The 20823-nt window shown below is 38.4% G+C and overlaps 1 protein-coding gene and 1 long non-coding RNA gene across 4 annotated transcripts; one reads left to right on the plus strand and one right to left on the minus strand.

The window, feature by feature from the left end:
• The first annotated feature begins 758 nt into the window (after nucleotides 1-758).
• On the plus strand, nucleotides 759-20325 carry adcy3a (adenylate cyclase 3a). 3 transcript variants are annotated; one of them, XM_061288077.1, is made up of 21 exons: nucleotides 759-1053; nucleotides 1592-2771; nucleotides 5953-6102; nucleotides 7108-7238; nucleotides 7611-7722; nucleotides 7971-8098; nucleotides 8338-8496; nucleotides 9160-9325; nucleotides 9441-9560; nucleotides 9802-9944; nucleotides 10392-10553; nucleotides 10756-10843; nucleotides 12738-12854; nucleotides 12967-13223; nucleotides 13359-13440; nucleotides 13845-14003; nucleotides 14143-14289; nucleotides 14691-14804; nucleotides 14901-15027; nucleotides 15719-15843; nucleotides 16935-20325. In XM_061288077.1, the coding sequence occupies exons 2-21, from the start codon at nucleotides 2094-2096 to the stop codon at nucleotides 17112-17114; spliced, it is 3345 nt and encodes a 1114-aa protein (XP_061144061.1). In that variant the 5' UTR covers nucleotides 759-1053; nucleotides 1592-2093; the 3' UTR covers nucleotides 17115-20325. The 3 variants fall into 3 exon arrangements, with proteins under 3 accessions (XP_061144061.1, XP_061144060.1, XP_061144062.1); XM_061288076.1 differs by having other exon boundaries at nucleotides 759-980; XM_061288078.1 differs by having other exon boundaries at nucleotides 759-980; nucleotides 14904-15027.
• Nucleotides 7189-14147, minus strand: LOC133160436 (uncharacterized). The gene is made up of 2 exons (XR_009715893.1): nucleotides 14017-14147; nucleotides 7189-10568 (listed from the first exon to the last, which is right to left on the minus strand). It is a non-coding gene; the product is annotated as an uncharacterized LOC133160436 (long non-coding RNA).
• Nucleotides 20326-20823: the final 498 nt, after the last annotated feature.

Below are 20823 nucleotides of genomic sequence, written 5' to 3' on the forward strand. Positions count from 1 at the left end.
TCTTATTTCAGATTAAAATAATGATGCAGTAATTTCAAAATAGTACGGTTTTATCAAGGTGATAAATGTTCATATATAAAGCTCCAAATTATGTGATGTATGTCCATCCTTCCAATTACAGTATAAAAACGTTTAATGTTAATACATTGATAATGCAGAGTTATGAGTGCGTTATTTATTAATTTGCAAGATGTCAGTTGAAAAACAAACAAATAAAAATAGGTACAGTACAGTACTTATTAATTTGTTTAAGGGGGCGGGGTTACTGAAATAGAAAATGTGGAGATGTTTGTGTAAAGTGTGAAAGAAAATGAAAGTACTATAACGGAAGTAGCGTGATTCTTCCTTCGAAACAAGAGCACGATGCAACTTTGTTTTACTCGTACATTGGCAGACATTTGGATGGATAGATGGATGGATGGATGGATGGATGGATGGATGGATGGATGGATGAATTGGTTTACATTAAAATATTGAAAATAATCAGTCCCATGATCACTTTAGAGTATGAATGAATTTGTTTAATGACTTTTTAATTTTTAATTATAATTGTGATAGTTGTATGCGTAGATTTTATATGTTAACGATGTAACTCTACATTAGCTGAGCTTTTCAACATTTTTCACACTTGTATCATTACTATCATGTTACTGAATTACTTTATTTACTATGTCGCTAATGTTCTAGTTTAGTCAAACACATTTTATTTCAACATAAAAAAACGGAAATTGTGTTCGTGGTGTTTACAGTTCGTGACGAAACTGTATCTTCTGCGGAAAACACCCAACCAGGGAGAAAGAAAAAAAAAAAAACACGCACAACAAATGAATTTATGCTGAGGCTACTTTTTCTACCGTACTTATTTATTCTCTGCAGACAGGGACTAAAAAAATGTAAAGGCTGTTGTGATTTCTGCCGACGACACCCACGTCTAGATTCAAATAGTAAGGATAGCACCCGAAATGTGGATCTACGTTAAGGTAGGTAAATGCATCAGTGAAGAATTTCACGACATCTGGGAGAATGGTCACAAAATATCAGCTCTCAATTGAGGTAGGAAATTACAATTACCGCGATAAAATACTAAATCGGGACGCAGAAGCACAACGTCAACTAAACATTGCCGTCTCAGAAATAGTTGATACATTCTTAAACTCCCAAATGCTGCAACATCAGTGGAAAGAGGATTGCTCGACGGCAAAGATAAACACCAGATCTCAGTACGGCCGGTTGGACGCAGATTATTGCGGCGATGCTCAATGTTTGTACAACGCAAAAAAAAAAAAAAAGTGGAAGTGCATTTAAGAACTGTCAGTATGGCTCCGCGCAACATGTTGTCATGTCAGTCAGTCAGGTACGTAGGCCCACAGCACAGGGCCTGGACCTCGAATGATGACAAAAACGACCAATGCTTTACGATTCTGTTTTGCCCTCAATACAGATTCCGACATGAACCAAATGTTCACCTTCCATTATATATCCAGGAACAGTACCTCCAACAATTTGCATACAAGATCATCCATAGTAATTCTGATGATGAGTTTGACTGTTTCATTTGATATCTCCCCTTCATGTCTTCCTATTTTTTCAGGATATGAAGTGTGACTATGGAAGGCCAACATGCAACATACTGTCCATGCCAGTGGAATGATGGTCATGGGAGCTCAGGGAAACATCTCCCCAAGGGATCTCAACTTCAATTCAGCCACTCAGACTGGGTGCATTATTGTGGAGAGCCACTATGGAAATGAGACTGTGAACCAGTCACGTTGCTGATGCTGAGTGAGGGGGGGGGGGAGAAAAGACAATCTCTGGATCATGTTGCTGAAGAGGCGTGCCCAGTTTGTGGATATGACACAGGACTGAGCTAAACAACAGCATTCGATGGAGTGAGCCCAAATGCAGCAATGTAGTAAGTGTATGCCTTTCTAGTGTCAGTCCGATAAGACAATCAACACACGGGAGGAATTTCGTACACTTCTGGGATCCAAGGAGATGTAGGGGTGAGCTGGTGGAGCATTCAAGACGCCTGCGTGAATACCATCAGGTCTCAAGTTGGAAAGAAATCAGCAAAGCTCCAACAGTCAACCTTCATGATGCCTCGGAACCGAGCCTTCTCTGAGCCTGAGTACTCTGCTGAGTATTCCGCAGACTGTTCAGTGACTTTGCCCTCCGACCCCGGGCAGGTTGTCGGGCGAACACACGAGGTCACGGTGAGGAGCTCGGGATGCTGCCTTTGCCTGCCCCGTTTCATGCTCCTCACCTTTGCACCGGAGTCCCTGGAGAACCTCTACCAGACCTACTTCAGACGTCAAAGACACGAAACCTTGCTGGTGCTGGTTGTGTTTGCTGCTCTCTTCGACAGCTACGTTATTGTCATGTGTGCGGTGGTCTACACCAGTGACAAACTGGCCTCCGTCCTAGTGGCGTCCATGGGGCTGCTAGCAGACATTGTCCTCTACCTGCTTTGTCGCTTTGGGCTGCTGCCAGATCGCATCTCAAGGCGGGTGGTACCCTATGCCCTGTGGGTGCTCATAGCGGCCCAAATATTCTGCTACCTGGGTTTGAATTATGCCCGCTTTCACCAGGCTAGTGACACAGTGGGCTGGCAGGCTTTCTTCAGCTTCTCCTTTTTCCTGACTTTGCCTTTGAGGTTGACTCCCATCGTGCTCATCACGACGGTCACCTGCGGGGTTCACACCCTAGTTCTGGGCGTCACCATCGCCCAGCAGCAACAGGAAGACATCCAGGGGGCAGCACTTGGCAGACAGGTGAGACTTGGCAAGGGAGGAGTTTTTAAGAATTGCCTTTAAGCACCACCACAGTGATGATGAAAATACGGACTTTATAGTATTGAACTTTCACATGCTTTAAGAATGATGGCACAAATAGCTCAGGAACATTGTCTAAATATCTACAGCACTATATGTAGCGGTACCTCACCAGCTTTTATTCTACAAAAGACAAACAAAACGTCGACCTTCTGTTGATCGTACTTCTTTGAGACTTCTTGTATAGCTTCAAAAAAGTATTATCTTCACAATCTCGCTGATTTGTTGCCCTGACTTCGCCATCTTGGAGCCAGCCAGCTCAGAAAATGATGTTTCACACATTTTATTATTATTTAAATGATTTGATTTGTAGTGCATTTCATGCACAACTTAACTCAATATGCTTCACATACTGAAATTAAAACGTTAAAAAGCAGTAACATAGTGAAAGAGATTTAAAAGTAAAGAATAAAAGGAGGTTACGAAAATGAGTAAAGGTTCGTAGTGGAAGAATGAGATTGATTTTAAAACTACCATAATCATAGGTCTGGGAAAAATAACAGTTTTTAACTTTGATTTTAAAAAAAATGTACACTTTATTTTGAATATATTCATTCATATTATTCACTCTGATAATAAAGGATATCGGTAAACTGTGCGAATGTACTATACAGAAGCTCAGAAAAAATATATATTTAGGGGGATTTTGAAAGTGTGCATTCTAAAATACAACACGTACAGTTCCAACTCAAATTCTTAGTTTTTGAAACAGAAGCCAAAGTCTCTAAGCACATCGACAAAATCACAATTTAAACCAGGAATCACAATGAAGTAAATCTAGCATTTTGTTGATATTTAAAAGGTAAACCAACAGAGTGTATAACAATTAGAACAAATGGAAAAAAAAATGCCTATAGCCATAATCAAACCAACTGTAAGTGATTAGGAATCCTGTAATAATCACTATTTTATTCATAACACCAATGAAAAGTAAAATGGGATGATACTACTCTGTGCCTTTTATTCTGTACTTTTAAAGAAGTCTTTGTTCAATAGCGAGCTTCCCGTCACAGGCCTGTTTGTTTTACTGCGCAAACTGTGGTCATAAGAAAATTAAAACCAGTCTGAGCTGATCATACAAATAATGACGCACCAAACAAATGTTGCAGATGTATTTTTAGTCGTGTTTTACTGCTCTTGAGGTTCAACATATACAACCCTTTGAAATACAGCTTTGCATAGTAAAGAAACACAAAAGTGAAATAAACAACAGAATCACAAGGCTGATAATAAATATGTACTTGCACCTCTACAAATGTTCATTGACTAATAAGGTGTTTTCCTTACAGGCACATATTTGGGTTTTTCCTAGCAGGGTCTAATCCATAGGCTGATGTTGATATTAGGCTAAACAAAATCGGAAAATAGGGAAGTCGGAAATTCCAAATGATAGTTTGGTTTGTTTGTTGTTTATTGCAGTTTTATTGTTTGAAAACAATAATAGAATATTTGCTATTATAGTCACCAAAGGCATGTCATCACTGAGCATTGGCGTTCCTGGTTTGTTAATTGTTGTCTCACTGGCACTGCTAAAAGTCCACTAATTTTACTATTAGAAGGCATTTGAACCAACTTTGACATTGCATTAACCTGGGTGAATGCTTTTTTTTCTCTCTCTCTCAATGTCGTAATGAACAGGTGTTGTGGTGCCCGAGGGATGCAAGGCTGGACGATAAATCAATTTGATCAATTCATTAATTTGTCAAGACAATTAGTTTTGTGAATTGATTCCCCCACCCCCCATCTGCTTCTTTAGTTATAAGAGCTTCCCTCTAATCTGTATTGCTTGCACTGACAACATGGCTGCAGGCAGAGGGTAGCTCATTCACAAATGTAATCAGTGTTGCCAGTTTAATGATTTGGTCACTATATTTAATGATTTTTCCAACCCCTCTAGCGACTGTTTTTCCAAAAAGCAACTAGCGTGTTTAATTTCTCCTGAGAAACAGACATGAGTGGAGTTATTTTCACATTATTTTGTGCATAACTAGAAAAGAGCCCACTGGAAGACAATCATGGAATCAAGGGAACTGAATGTTAGTAAAGATAGAGTGCCTCTTTATGTGTTGTAAAAATAGGAATTTATTTTGAATTTGTTCTTTAACACTTTAACACGCAGAATGAGCCAGAATATCCCACTTGTAAAAGGCTCCATTTATCAAGTTTTTTTTTTTTTATCTATTATTTCTTTATTATTATTATTTGGAAAGAAAACAATATTTTTATTATGTCTCTGGAAGTTCAGGCAAATTAATGGTAAAAAAGATTGAGGGGGTTATCAGGAAGGAAAGAAGCAATCATCGCGGACTTTCAGAAATTATCAGGAATGGCATTCCTGTCAGGCTCTGTTTAATAATGAAGTCTACTATTCAATTTGTGCATTTGGTACTTGGGCCTTCAATGGAGACTTACTTGACTTAATACACTTTTTAATTCCATGACGGTGACATCACAATGGAAAAAAATATTATACCAAAATATTATAGCACACTACTATGTACATGCTGTGGCACAATTTAAAATCAACTTGTATCAAAAACCAAATACATAAAAACTTTAAATTAAATATGTCAGACTCAGATTTAAAGTCGAACTGCTATTTTGGGCCTCTGAGAAGTTCTACGACATTAATGAAGCAATCCCATTCATCATATAGTGTAAGTTACAGTGAGAATAAAAGAAAGTCTACGGTTTATTATCTAAAACCTTTCTCTCCAATCAAATCTGTGTTTGAAGTTACGCCTTGATCCAATAGCAGAAAACAGAGATACTAGTGAGTCACAAATTTGTGTCATCTGCATCTATTCTCCCTTTATATGCGCTGGAGTGATAATCCATTTGGGCTCTGCGCAATGTGCATGTGAGTGGGAAGGTTATTATAAATTTGCCATTTCTTGACATATGATTATTTTACAAGGACATCTCAAAGTAGCAAGCGCAGTGCAGGCCGCAAGTTAAATGATTTGCCGAGCGCTGTATTTGAATATTATTTTAGAATATGCCGCTGGCCAATAATAATTAGAACAATTTCAAGCTGCAGATTTGCCAGCCTGTAAATACACTCTTATGAAAGGCAGGTTACTGAACACTACTCACAAAACTGTCCCTATTGTTTTTTCAGCTTCTGGCCAATATTGTGATCTATGTTTGCGCTATCACCGTGGGCGTCATGTCATATTACATGGCAGACCGAAAGCACAGAAAGGCTTTCCTTGAAGCAAGACAATCCCTCGAAGTCAAACTCAACCTGGAGGAGCAAAGCCAACAACAGGTCAGAGGTCAAATCATTCAAGATTTTTTTGTCTAAATATTTTATTATTTAATTATTGTTAATTTTGAAGATTCAAAAGGCGTTTCTAGCCTTGACTTGATTTGTAAGACTTTAGGATGTTTAGCATTGTCAGTATTTAGCTCTAACTGATCACAAACAGTAAAATCAGTAAAAAAAAAAAAAAACTTAGGTTAGTTGCTCAACAGTGTTTTATCAAAGAATGTGCTAGCAAACCAACATCCTCAGTTGGATGCATCAGATTTTGCTATGTCCGTCAGAATAATTTACCATCCTGGAAAAAGAAATTGCCATCCAATTTTACAACTTATATCAGACTTAATTACAGTTCATCATCTTCAGAATGAGACGCTGAGGCTGCTGGCAGATGAGAGCCACCAACCAATCAAGGAGTGGAGTCTGTGGTATTGTCTGTTACCATGACAATTAGCCTCCTTGGATGCTATATATGTAATCATGCAGGCAACCTGATCAGTTAATTGTTTCTGAGCTGCTCCACTGTGAATCTTTGATTCCTATTCCAAGCGCCCCCACATAACCCTCCATGTCCCTCCCTCCTTCAATTTTTGCGTATGCATGCTCAATTGTGCATTAACACATGGAACATAATGGCATGAGACGTGCTAGAAAGGTTCCGGGACTCATCACCATTTTGGATCCAGACGACAAACTAAAAGTTTTCAACCAGTATGTCCACAAAAATGTTTCTTTTGTAATGTATGCAAGATCAAGTGAGGGTTGTAATTGGAAAACCTTCTTACTTTCTGTGCTGAATGAGCAATTCAGTTATTGCTTTCATTAAACATTGACAGTAAGCAATTTGGGGAAAGAAGACAACCAACTTCAACATTTAGTAGTGTCTTCATCTCAACAAGCTACCTAAATTAGGAATCACTTTTTTGTCATTCATGGTGTTCCTTGGTGAGTTGATTAATTCCCAAATCATGCAAAAAAACTTCATGACCTTTTTTTTGTTTTCTTTCATAGGAACGCCTGCTACTGTCCATTCTTCCGAAACACATAGCCGATGAGATGCTGCAGGACATGAAAAAGGAGCCCAGTCAGAAAGAGATGCAACAGTTTAACACTATGTACATGTACAGACATGAAAATGTCAGGTAATGTCAAATGGGACCTGGAAATGTCAGCCATTGAATCCATGAATCTAAAATCAAGGCCTTAGTTGTAAAATGAACCTTTCCGAATTCTCAAAACATGTCAACAAATGATAAGAATAATTATACTATTTCAAATACAGGTCTTAAAATATGAAAAATAAATCAACTTAGAAATAATTTACCAAATGAGTCCATCATGATAGCAAAACCAACAAAACAATTAGTGAATTTCACCGACCCTACTTCAAACGGCAGGTTGATGATCAGTTTTCAATTTTATCAACTACTGCATGGTACACTGACATTTACAGTTTTTCCATCACATTTCAAGTGAATGTGTAACTAACTGCTTTGTTTTGATCTCTTGTACAGTATTTTGTTTGCCGACATTGTGGGTTTTACCCAGTTGTCATCATCATGCAGCGCTCAGGAGCTGGTCAAGCTGCTCAATGAACTCTTTGCTCGATTTGACAAACTAGCTGCAGTGAGTAAATCCCGGTTGTACACCTCCACTCTTGTTTTTGACAATAGTTTTATAATTCATACAAAATTCCTGGGTTTCTGTAAGGTGTATTTTAACTAAGTGTTTGCTCTCGGTAAAAGTAATCAGAGTAAAACTAAATAGGTATCTAACATTCATTTCAACTTCTAATGTTTTAGAAAGTAACTATTAGGCTAATATCATGCAGCAGCATCAATTGTATCATTCTCTGACCCCAAATACTTTTTCAGAAATATCACCAGCTGAGGATCAAAATCCTAGGAGACTGTTACTACTGTATTTGTGGGCTGCCAGACTACAGGGAGGACCATGCTGCCTGCTCCATCATGATGGGCCTCGCCATGGTTGAGGCCATCTCGTGAGTATACAGCAGAGCTGTAGTTCAAGTTGCCAGAAGTCAATCACTGATTACATGGTGGTCAGTCACATGCTCAGTGGGAAATTGATTGCTCCAACAGACTAATATAGATTTTTGTGCAGTCATGAAAGAAAGTGCATTAGCGCGCAAGAGCGAGAGAGAGAGAAATGACTTGTTTTTATTGTTGCTCCGTCGACCTTGCATTGATTTAATTCAGTGTATGTGTGCACAAACACTAGGTATGTGCGTGAGAAAACCCAAACTGATGTTGACATGCGCGTTGGAGTGCACAGCGGGACAGTCTTGGGGGGAGTGCTTGGTCAGAAACGTTGGCAATACGACGTGTGGTCCACTGATGTCACTGTAGCCAACAAGATGGAGGCTGGAGGGATTCCAGGGTAAGAACACACTGTAGTTGCCTTTAAAAATCAAGAATGGCACTCAGACGATCACAGGCGAGGCCTCGGCCTAACATACGTAATCTGCACCATTTCGATAAATAAATAATAGTCAAATAGCTTCCACTAACCAGGATTGTTAATTTGGCAATGCATTAGCGGGTTCTGCTTTTAGCCATCCACTGCATCAAAAAAAAAAAAAAAAGAAATCACTAGATTACTGACTCTGTTCAAATCAAATTTCGGCCATAAGCAGATTCAATAGGGTTATTGGTTTTATAACGATGTATTTTTTTTTTTGGTATTGTGAATTGGGTTCTCAAGAATGTACCTTTAAGACACCTGCAGTGGGAGGACCTTAAGTGATTGCAATTGGAATACTTCTCTGTGTCAAGTCTTCATGTTTTAATTGCTCTTCTGTTAAACGTACTGGATTAGCTACGCCCAAATTCTATAAAAAGTATGATTCATGTTTAGCCACTAAAAACCTGACTGGTGGCTTGTTATAATTCAGGAGTGTATGCATGATAAACAGTACTCTACTTTTCACAATGGTTCAATAGCGCAGCAGTCCACTCTCAAAGCAGGCCTTTTAATAAACCCCTTACCCTATTTCTTCCAAATAACCCTAACCCTCCTATTCCTCTTTTTGGTGTGGCCTAGTCGTGTCCACATCTCACAAACCACCATGGAGTGTCTTCATGGAGAGTTTGAAGTTGAACCAGGGAATGGAGGTGAGCGCTGTGACTACCTGAGGGAGAGAGGACTTGAGACCTACCTAGTCGTCGTAAACAAAGGACCCGGGGGAAAAAACGGCATCAACAGTGTAGTGAGTTGGAACACACACAGTATTGACTCATATTCAGGAAAAGCCCACTCCGAAACATTTACAGGAATTGGTGAGGCCAATTCCATTTTTTCACTGTTGACTGTTTCCCCATTAGAAATTATCTGTAACTTCGTCCAATGGAAACTCCCCTCTGCTGATCAACACCACAGAATGTAATGGCAGTGTGAATACAGCCTGCTCCACACCAGAGGAACCTGAAGAACTTGACACAAGGGTAAACATTCGTAATCACTCAGATCAGACTACAGTACAGATGTTTCAAAAACAAACAATAATAATATAGTAATATGTATATCATGGAGCCATATGTCATTATACATGATACATTCCGTTAATTTTGGTGACAGTTGAGATTTTGTCGCGAACTTACAGTGTGTGTTTCTTTCTTCTTGAGCAATGTGTTAGAAAGACGAATGAAATGACATTGATAATGATGGCGATTTGTGGAACCGCAGGTGGTAAACCCCTCTTTCCCAAATCCTCGCCGAAGGCTACGGCTGCGAGACCTAGCTGAAAGGGTGATTGATGCCCAAGAGAATGAACAGGAGCTCAACAAACTGCTGAACGAGGCTCTATTGGAGCGAGAAACTGTCCAAGCGTGAGTTAAAAATGTTTTCTTTCATAGTTTAAAGGTTATGTCTGTTAGCTTGTACAGAGAGCCTAGACGGGAATACAGAGTGAAAAAAACAAAAGGTTTGACTAATTAGAACAAATAACTTCTGTTTCTGTGTTTCGTCACCATTATACTTCGTCAGCTGACAATTTTAATTTCACGTAAAAATAGCCACATTTCAAATTGTCAAATTATATCCCATGAATATATTTATTTTCACTGGTTCCGATGATTTTTGCTCCTGAATCATAGTGTTGGCACAAAAAATCTGATGTGCTAGAGAAGAAAAACCGGGGCAGATTCAGGATCAGCGCAAAAAAAATCACCTGATTTCTCTGATCAAAAACAATTAAGTGAAAATTTGTTGATGTTATGTATTCAACACTGTGAGCACTATGAAATGCTTGGTGTGAGGTTTTCTTGTCTCGTCAGTTCGAAGGGAAACCAAACCAACCGTCTCTCTCTGAGGTTTGTTGACCCCGACTTGGAGACTCGCTACTCGGTGGAGAAGGAGAAGCAGAGTGGAGCTGCCTTCTGCTGCTCCTGCGTGGTGCTGCTCTTCACTGCTGCCACGGGGGCCCTCATAGATCCCAGGTTAGTTCTTCAGTTCTAAAATATATTTATTTAATTGAGCAAAAGGCTCTGGGTAGAAACATGCTTTTGCCAATTACAACTGTAGATAGTACTATTTGGGGGTTTCACGATTGAACTTTAGTAGAACTTTTAATTTGCTAAATATTTCATTATGTTCTTGCTTGTTGACCTTTCCCTCATGAGATTTTGATCTTTCCAACAGATTGATTACAAACTACATCACATTTGCAGTGGGGGAAGTCCTGCTCCTAATCCTGACAATCTGTTCATTGGCTGCCATCTTCCCCAGGGTGTGTTTAAACACATTTACGCTTTTATTTGAGGATGTTATTGTCAAGTTTTCAAGACCTCTACCCATTGCCTGAGCTACCTTAACATGTACTTTCGAAGCCAGCTAAATGACTCGCATCTTTCATACAGCCCATTGAAGTCAGGATTTATTCACCTTATTTTCTTTGTTGCTTCTGTCTTGATTAAAAAAAAGAAGAAAAGTGCAATACTTAGAAAACTGTAATGCAGTTATTTGTAAAAATGAGTACAGAAATAATCCTAATAATAATAATAGTAATATTAATAATGATGATGATAAAAAACATTTCCGCAAATCCAAAACTTTTTTTTTTTATGTTCAAAAAGGAAGAGGATAGAGTATAAACGGAAAAACTCTTACCCGCTTATTCAATATAAATTCATCTATAATAGGAAACGGGCAACTGGCAGGTGGCATATGCCCCGCGCCCAAATTCTGAGCCAACCTTCAATTTTCACGGAAAATGCATATTGGAACTTTCTCAGTGTTTTATGAGGAATATTTGGTGTATACAAAAAAAAAATGCATTTCATTTGGCATCAAGCATAGGCCGCTTGTGCAAGGTCCTACTGTATGTAGTTCCCCAATAGCATTGCTAAAAAAATGTAGCCCACTCCATCATTCAAGTTGCCCATCCCTGATCTCTAAGCTACATAAAAATATAATATAATGCTTGTTTCCCTATCTAATCAGCATAAAATAAAGATGGCAAATATGTGGCATGTTGACATGCCAACAGTATCATCAGTGCCTTTCCTTTGCCTCTTAAGAAAATGTAAGTGACCAACATGCACCTAAGCAAAGAAAATAGAATTATGTTTGACCTCTCGTGATAAGAGACAGTAAAGCATGGTCTTTTCAAGTTACGGATAGCGAATGTACCCATCGATTGTTGGAAAGTAGGGCTTCAAGCGCAGATCAATTCCTCTGCAGAGGTTTTTAGGAAAACGGCCAAGACAAATGGGCCTGTTGACAGACAGATGATATATTTTGTCCCACATTAAGATTTAGGTCTGGAACACATTTGATGGACCTCGGCAGAGTGTTCTCAATGGTAATAATAGGTCTCCTGCTTGTTCACGTTAGTTATGGTCTGCAGCACTTTAGAGTTTGTTCAATCAATCAAAGATTTGGCTTTTTTTCACAATGGTAAATATTTCATAAATTTGCTGCGTTTATTAAATGTTTGCTTGAAGGAAAGCTTCCATATGGTAGCACACTCATTAAAGATGTCTCTGTTATTTGCCACTACTTTTGATTCAGACCTCTACTCCATGGAAATTCAAATGCATTCGCTCTAGCAGAATTGATTGCCTGAGCCCTCAGGCATTTCACAGCAGTCACTAAATGACTGTGCTGAGTTGAGTATACAGATGAGTCACTGTTAATAGTGTTCCAGGTTCTTCTGTCAAGATCAAGATTACATCAAATGGAAACAAAAATAGAATGTCCTACACCTGGTACATTGACTTGCCAAAATATTACCACACTTAACAATTGATTTATGAGGGTATTTTCTAGTGATGCACTGAAATGAAAACTGAAATTGGCGGGGACCAAGGCTGAAAACCAAAACAGAGAAATAAATTAGAATACCTTAAAAACCTTTTAAAAAGGAAAAGAGAAAAAAATACTTTTATGACCCAAGGTTGCCATGGAGGCTGTCCTCTGTGACTAGGCATCCTTCCCGACTCGGACCAATAGCTGACTGAAATTTACTTTTAAGCCATTTGAACAGAAAATTTCCAATGAAAGAATTTTTGGTACATCCCTAATGTTTCTATCCATCAGTTTTCTATATGGCTTATTTGCACAAGGGTTTTCATCCGTTTCATAAAACAACATTGTTTTATTTTTATTTCCTTTTTTTAAAGGTTTTTCCTAAGAAGCTTGTTGCTTTTTCAACTTGGATTGACCACACCCGCTGGGCTCGTAACACCTGGGCCATGGCAGCTATCTTCATACTTACAATGGCTGACATTGTTGATATGGTAAGATTTGTATACAGTATCAAAAAGCTATATCTTTGTGGAGAGCTGCACTATATCATAACCTGAAGTGAATAATTCCTGAGCGCATTACTCATTTCTGTCCCTCTTCCAGCTGAGCTGCCTGCCTCAAAGTGCTATTTCAGTCAGCACCTCTATTGCGTCCCCTTCTGAAGGTTGTTTGAACAACCCCAAATATTATAGCTACATTGCTGTACTGGCGCTTATGGCTACCACCATGTTGGTTCAAGTTAGTCACATGGTCAAGCTCACACTGATGCTGCTCATCACAGTGGCGACTGGTGTTGTCAATATATACAGCTGGAGGAACATCTTTGACCGCTATGACATGGCGCGCTTTCAGGATTACAGGTGAAGGGGAAAAAAAAATCACGCTTATATTTGAGTAGATTTTACTTTTCTTTGTCCATCAATGTCATTGCTAAACACATTTTATAACAGATTTTGTAAGTTTGAGTATTTTACTAATATTGTTTTTCTCCTCAGGTCATATTTAGTGCCATCCAAGTTGACAATGACAATTATGATCTTCACTATGATGGTCAGCTTTTATTATTTCTCCCGACATGTAAGTTGACATTATTCACTTGCTACTACTATAAGTGCACAGTATGGCACATGATATACTGTATTTTCTTAAAATGCATGTTCTTTTATGCATATGACTGTTTCCTTGTGAAATTATTAAAAATAAATCTAATGCGATATAATGAAATGAAAATACATGCTAATTAGTAACTATTATTTCAATCAAGGATTCTTCTCTAACAAAATCCTTACCTCTTTCTCTGGTACTCGTAGCAGACGAAAAATAATTTGGTATTCATCTGCCAACAATATTTTTAAAGAAATCGATACCCATACGGTATATTTAATAATCGTTTTCTAAGCTTATGAGGATTTGGACCTCTGTGTTGTGAGGCATTATGTTGAAAGGTCAAAACTTGTGTTGAGTGTTGTTTTTATCTGAAGGTGGAGAAGCTTGCTCGGACCCTATTCCTGTGGAAGCTTGAGGTTCATGAGCAGAAAGAGAAGGTATATGAGATGAGGCGATGGAATGAAGCATTAGTGACCAACATGCTTCCTGAACATGTTGCTCGGCACTTCCTGGGCTCCAAGAAAAGAGATGAGGTAAAGTACTTACATTGACACAATGCTGGTCTGTTATTCCACTTCCTCCTTCATTCTGCCAGTATATAATACATTGCGTCCTGCAGATGGGAAATGTCCCAAAAAAAATTCAATCTTGTGTTAACTTGATGTGTTCTAGGAGTTGTACAGTCAATCGTATGATGAAATTGGAGTCATGTTTGCATCCATCCCAAACTTCTCCGACTTCTACACAGAGGAGAGCATCAATAATGGAGGCATCGAATGCTTACGCTTCCTCAACGAGATCATCTCAGACTTTGACAGTGTAAGTTGGTTTTTGTCCGTCCTCGTTTCACTGACGACTGACAGAAACCCGCCTAGCCTGTCTCGCGGTTGTTTGTTATGCTACTCACATATCCAGTCATGCCCAAAATGATTCATACCCTCACAAATTAAACCTTTCACATATTCTTGCCTCATCTCTTTATTGTCCACAAAAAATGACCCTCGTTATAAAACGTCATAAGAAGAACCCATTTGTTCACAAATTGTAAATGATGCTTTCATGACTGGTCATGGGACTGCAAAAAGGAAAATAAACGATTCTTGCCTCAAGTCATGGTCATAGGATTCAGTTGAATCAGGGTATCTGCTATTACTGGTTTGGTTAGAAGTGAAATAGCTGTGTTGGATGGAGCTAATCGTTTTGACTTGTATGCATTACAGTTGTTGGACGAGCCTCAGTTTCGCTGCATCACAAAAATCAAGACCATCGGAAGCACCTACATGGCCGCATCAGGTGTTACTCCTGATGTCAACAATGGGTACAACTGTATGAAGGTCAGAACACTTACTTCACTTTGGTTTGTTTTGGTTCGTGTAAGTGATCAAATTATCACCAAGAAACTTTATACCTAACTGAACGTTGTTCGGCAGAAGGAGGAGCAGTCTGACAGAGAGCGCTGGCAGCATCTGGCAGACCTGGCGGATTTTGCCCTAGCCATGAAGATTACGCTTATGAACATAAACTACCAGTCATTCAATAACTTCATGCTACGAATCGGTACGTCTCTTTAATTTAGCTACTTTCGTATGCAATTTGTATTTTTAATATACAGTGGATCCTGGATTACTCGCGGTTCGACACCCGTGAATTTGCATATTCGCTGCACCCCACCTCCCATTTTTCATGGAAAATCGATCGTGACTGTTTTGCAAAGTTTGTTGAGGATTTTTTTTCAATGCATTTGAGTGGGTTTCAAATTTCAATTCAATGTGTGGTATTTGCGGGCCACACATATCCCCTTTGAGAAGTCAGGGTCCACTGTTATATTACAAGGAAAGGTTTTACCAGAGAAAGATTGCCATCACGTGTCCCAATTTGGCATAGGCACATGCAGAACTGTATAATTATAAAAAAAAAAAAAACTGTTTTCTGGGTTTGGTCATGTGACATTCACCGCCGAGCTTGACTTGACTACTTCAAAATGTATTACGATGTCTCTGAAGTCTTCTGATTAAATAGTGCCGTGTGCAAAAAAGGGTTGGCTGTTTGATGACCTATATACGTACAAATACAGCAGATGATAAGTTCACTTTGCTACCATATCTGAATAGAAAAATGAAATCCACATTTAAAAAAAAAAAAAAAGGAAAATATTGATAAAAGTCAGATTCTGAATCTATTCATTTCTAAGTGGCATTACCTAATTTCTTATGCTTCTATATTTTTATCAATGCTCTATTTCTATTAGGTCTGAATAAGGGAGGAGTTTTAGCAGGTGTGATTGGGGCACGCAAACCTCACTATGACATCTGGGGAAACACAGTGAATGTTGCCAGTCGTATGGAGTCCACAGGGGTGATGGGAAACATTCAGGTAAAGCAACAGTTTTTGCCTCTTTGTCAAATTCACGTATTCTTTCACGTTATTAAATCTGGCTTCTTCTTTTCCTTCCCCATTCTTGAAGCATTGTTTAAATCAAGATTTTTTATTTTGTTATATCGTAATCAAGTTCCCCTACTATTTAAGGGGGCATTTATTTGGGATTCCATATTGTATTTAAATCAGAATACTGAAAGTATCTAAGCCTATCGTGTCTCCTTCCCCAATTTTACTTTTTCTCCATTGCATGTTACACTTTTTAATAACAAAAATTTGAACTTTACATACAGTAGCTGTGGCGCCTTTCAAGGGACTCAAGTGTGTTTAACAATATTCCCTGGGGTAAACAAAAGGGAATGGCACGGTTCCTACTCAAATGTGGAAAGTATGGAATTAATTTCTCTGAGAATGTATAAAAATGGAAAATAGTGTATGGAAAACTAGTTGTTTCCAACACCGTGACAACAGCTCAATTTGAAGTTTGCCAAAATGTGCCTCATCTGGTCTAATGCAGCCAACCTTAAACTCTGGCTTGAGGTAAGATTGCATTTAATACCATCCTTGCAGTTAAGTAGCAGAATCATTTTTGCAAAAAAATATGTAGCAATGTGCATTTAGGTCCTTGAGGTAAACTTGCTCCTGAACAGTGCTGTGGACCCCCGGACCATGGCAGATGTCCTCATACAATATTCCAGCCAAGTTAAGAAAGGATCGACTTAAGAAGTCTGTGAGTGGCTTTAAGTGCCCTTGTCCCAGCCAGAGATCAGACTTGATGGAACAATTCCGGAGGGATGTGAAAGTGGCTGTGATCCAACTTCCTCATCCAGTCTGATACAGATGGACCAGGGTCCGCAAAGGCAAATGGAAGAAACTACTCAGGAAAAGTCATGCTAGGCGTGTAACACCATTGTAAAGCAGACCTGAGGTTGCAACGGAATATTTTAGAAAGAAAATCACATTATCATCATTATTATGATGGGAAATGTGAATAAATGTAAGAAATATATTGGGTGAAATTTGCAAATAGCACACAGCCCTGTTGCTAAATCTGCATAACGGTAAAGTGTTGTGTGTGTTTCCCTCAGGTGGTGGAGGATTGCTACAACATTCTCAAAGAGTATGGCTTCCGCTTTGTGAGGAGGGGTCCTATATTTGTGAAAGGAAAGGGGGAGCTGCTCACTTATTTCCTCAAGGGAAGAGACAAACAAGGTTCCTTTCTAAATGGCTCTTCTGTCACTCTTCCACATCAAGTTGTGGACAGTTAAACCCTAAAGGTGAAAGTAATAACAGCAAACGTACGTGGTCAATTCAGAGAGGTTTTGCAAAGAACTTTTGAATGCAAAGTCATTTGCCTTGAAACCATGAAATACCCTCATAACCCTTGACACTGCCTCCAAGTCTGTGTGGAATCACATCTTTTTTGCAGACTCTGCTGTAGGCAAGGTTGACAGTTCCAATTAAATACTGCGGACATGCTTAAGCGGACATCTGTGTCAACAAGCCGCTCATTACTGAAGATGTCTTCACTTCTATGGGAACCAATTCCCTCTTTTAATGCCACTAGAGAATGTACTTGTAATTCAGTGCCATAGTCAACTAGAATCATTTGTTATAGGAGGAGATACTGCTCGATCGGAATTGCGGATTTCCTTCAGTATGGATGTCTACATAATGGCTAATTATGTACAAGCAGTATAAGTATTTGGCACCTCATTCAAGGGACTGCATAATGAAGGTTATGATGGTAGAATATGCAGACAGAAATGAATGGAAGAAATGTGTGATTTTGGAAAACAAACAAACTGCAGACTGGAATCACACTGTGACTTTATTGTGTTATGCGCCTTTAAACATTATAATCCCCCCCAAATTTGACCCCAAGCGAGCTGTCCTGTTGAGCCGGGGGGCGTTCGTTGGTGTGTACGATAGTGTTTGTCTACGTTGCTCAATGTATTGCTTCCTCGTGCTCCTGGCGGGGGAATAGGTTAGTTCAATCAGTACTCTCCTCTTTTCTCCCGTCTGTTCATGGATCTCTAAAGCACACTTAGACTGCTGGCCTGGGCCATCAACATAGAATAAAAGGTACAACTGCTTGTTTTGGGACTGAGATACGAGTGAAGCCACAGAGCAGCTACTGTTTGTTTTACTCAATGTTGGTAGATAGAAGTGCCTATCACAGATGTGATCACCAAATTTTAGATGAAGGATTCCAGTATCTCAAGTCAGCTATTCTTGTCCATTGGCTGTGTTTTTAAAGGATAACTGCAGTTTATTATGACAGCATTGATCTTTATTGTTCAAGCCGTTTGATGATATCATATACAGTGAGCTTGGTAAATCCATCAAAAGTAGACTAAACTAACCCGCTAAAGAAAGTTTTAGCTAAAAAAATCCAACTACAATAGTTATAGTATTATTATAAATGATAATTGTTCTTACAAATATTTATTTTGAGAAACACTACTCCCATGCGAATACAACTTACAGCTCAGGCCTTTGATTGTTAGTTTGACCTTTTGTTTATATCAGGGGCCTTACTCTAAAAAGGTCCAATTCAGGAAAATGCATTCTGTATTTAATGTTGATTTTCACACAGAGTTAACTGGAAGGACAATTCTAATTCTTCTCAAATAAGTCTTACATATTGCTTACATATTGCCTAAAGTGCCTAAAATCGAAGAAATTAAAACAAATATAATAACAGTAGCCCCAAAGAGTATTTGTCAAAATTTGACTTCATTTAGAAAGACTACCAGGTCCAGATTGGTGCTGCGGTCTGCTATTGATCACCTTTGCTTTAGGTCATCAAACTGAATTTTTTCTGTTTGTGAGTAACATCCCTGTCAATTTGGAGCTCTAATAAAGAAGAGCTTTGCCGTAATAAACTGTATTTCCTTTAACACCATGGCAAGAAAATGGACAAGAATTTCAGGAAAGACAAAAGTGAACTGAATGCATTTCCACTATTTCCACCTGATTTTATTTTGAGATCTGGATGTGGATCTGAGATTGCTGGCATTGTGCTTTCACCCAAATAAATATATGGAAATGGGATCTCATCAATTTTAAATAGGTTCTGTTTCCTTCTGGTTTTGACCAGTCATGTGAATGACTTCGGCACTTCAAATCTTCAAACAAACAAAAACCAGTGTTGGAAAGTGATGGGATTATAGGTCGGGGTACAATGTTGAGGTACCTGCACTTTACTTGTGTATTTAAATTCATTTGTGCCATTAGATACTCTACATAAATTTGACAGCTTTAGTTACATCTCAGGTCCAAATTGTACACAAAAACATAAATAACCTATGTTTGTGTAAATGTTCTTCATTGTGACTTCTTTAAAAGAATATGTATAGTTTCTGTCGTTTCATTTATTAAGATGTCCTGTAATAATGACATTCTCACCTCTTCTTACAAGTTTTATTTCATGATTTGGAATTTCACACTAACGTTGGACAACCACTAAAGTAAACAAACGGGTTTCATGCACAATTCTTAGAATACTTTAAATGATCTCTTTGAGTCTTTGAGATTCCATGAAATCAGTACTTGTGATATTCAAACCACCTGTCCTGTACTGCTGTTTATACGCAAGCAAATACTTGACTTTTACCAAAAATAACATCATGGAATTTGTTCAGAACCATTTAATTTCAGTTTGTCCATTTCTGGTCAAATTTGCAGGAAAATAAGAACATTTCAGCGAACTTAAGAAAGTACAGACAATTGCATAAGGTGTTTGCAGAGATGACAACATCCTTCTTCATAATGTTGCCAATTTCGATGTTGGCAGCCGGGGCTCAAAGGACTATTAGTAAGCATTACGTCAGATTTGAGTCAGTGTGTTTAGGAAGCCTCTCTTGTAGACTGGGATCAAAGTGCAATAGTTTCTTCTGCTAACTCTTTTAAATAAATGTTAAGATATTCCTTCCACTTTATTAAAGTACATTTATAATAAAAACTGTTCTCCATTTTAAAAAGATAATATTGTACATAGGAGTCAAAGCAGTATTTATGGGTCAAATGACTTTATTACAAACAAATGGGCCTTTTTTTTTAACACCCTGTGAAAGTGCCAATTATCTTGAAATGACTGGATTTTAAAGCCAAGACATGGATTTGGAATTGTTTCCTTATTTGTATTTTCAAAGAATCCAGGGAGCAAGATAGCACTTTAAGTAACGTGTAGATTCCAAATATGACATTGCTACTTGTACAACTCCAGCAAATAGCACGGTTAGAATCAAAAGACCACATATACGTATCCTGTAGATTTCCCCAAGTGGTTAGATTGCCCCAATTTTCTCAGATTGATTCTTGACTTGATGGTGATAAGCCAATTGCTGTTCCCTAGTTTGAATTATATTGTAAACATCTACTGTATGACCATTTGATCCCTAGAATGCTTTTTCAGTCGATGTTTCCTCGTCTATTTCAGTTGTCATAATAAAGTGAGTTATTTTTTTTTCTAAATGCAAGAATGTCATTCTTATATCTATCGTGATGTCTTGTCTTATTTATTTATTTGTTTGTTCGTTTTCTTGCCCACTGGGGCGGCATCTCCTACAAACTTGGGTCTGTTGGGTGCTACTTCTATTGTCTGTGAACTCTGACCTCCACTTATTGACCCAAGTCTCCAGACCACAGAGCCTTATTGAGTTCATCAACATTTCTTTAATGTATTTAGGACCTGAAACATTTATAAACTGGTAACATCATTTTAAAAACTATTTTACAGCTTAATTGAAACCAGTGTAAAGACTGGAGTAATACACGATCTTTAATATGGATATTGAAGAAAAGGCCTCCATAGTAGTTTTAGTAGTAAGTAAAACTCAATCTGAAGTCAGTAGTGGTAACCTGTGACTGTCTCAGATTGACAGTTTTTCTATGGATGGTAGTTGCTTCCCTTTAACTATCCTCGAGTTGCCCTGCGCACAGGTTAATATTCTAATTGGTGGTTGTACGCAA

Source organism: Syngnathus typhle, linkage group LG10, assembly GCF_033458585.1.
Source record: "Syngnathus typhle isolate RoL2023-S1 ecotype Sweden linkage group LG10, RoL_Styp_1.0, whole genome shotgun sequence".
NCBI lineage: Eukaryota > Metazoa > Chordata > Actinopteri > Syngnathiformes > Syngnathidae > Syngnathus > Syngnathus typhle.

What these genes read in the sequence shown, in the direction of transcription:
- adcy3a (XM_061288077.1), top strand. Translation starts at nt 2,094, where the DNA reads ATGATGCCTCGGAACCGAGCCTTCTCTGAGCCTGAGTACTCTGCTGAG. An exon ending in GAGGCTGGAGGGATTCCAGG is followed by an intron (nt 8,497 to 9,159) that starts GTAAGAACACAC and finishes GGTGTGGCCTAG; the next exon opens with TCGTGTCCACATCTCACAAA. An exon ending in CTGAAGAACTTGACACAAGG is followed by an intron (nt 9,561 to 9,801) that starts GTAAACATTCGT and finishes GTGGAACCGCAG; the next exon opens with GTGGTAAACCCCTCTTTCCC.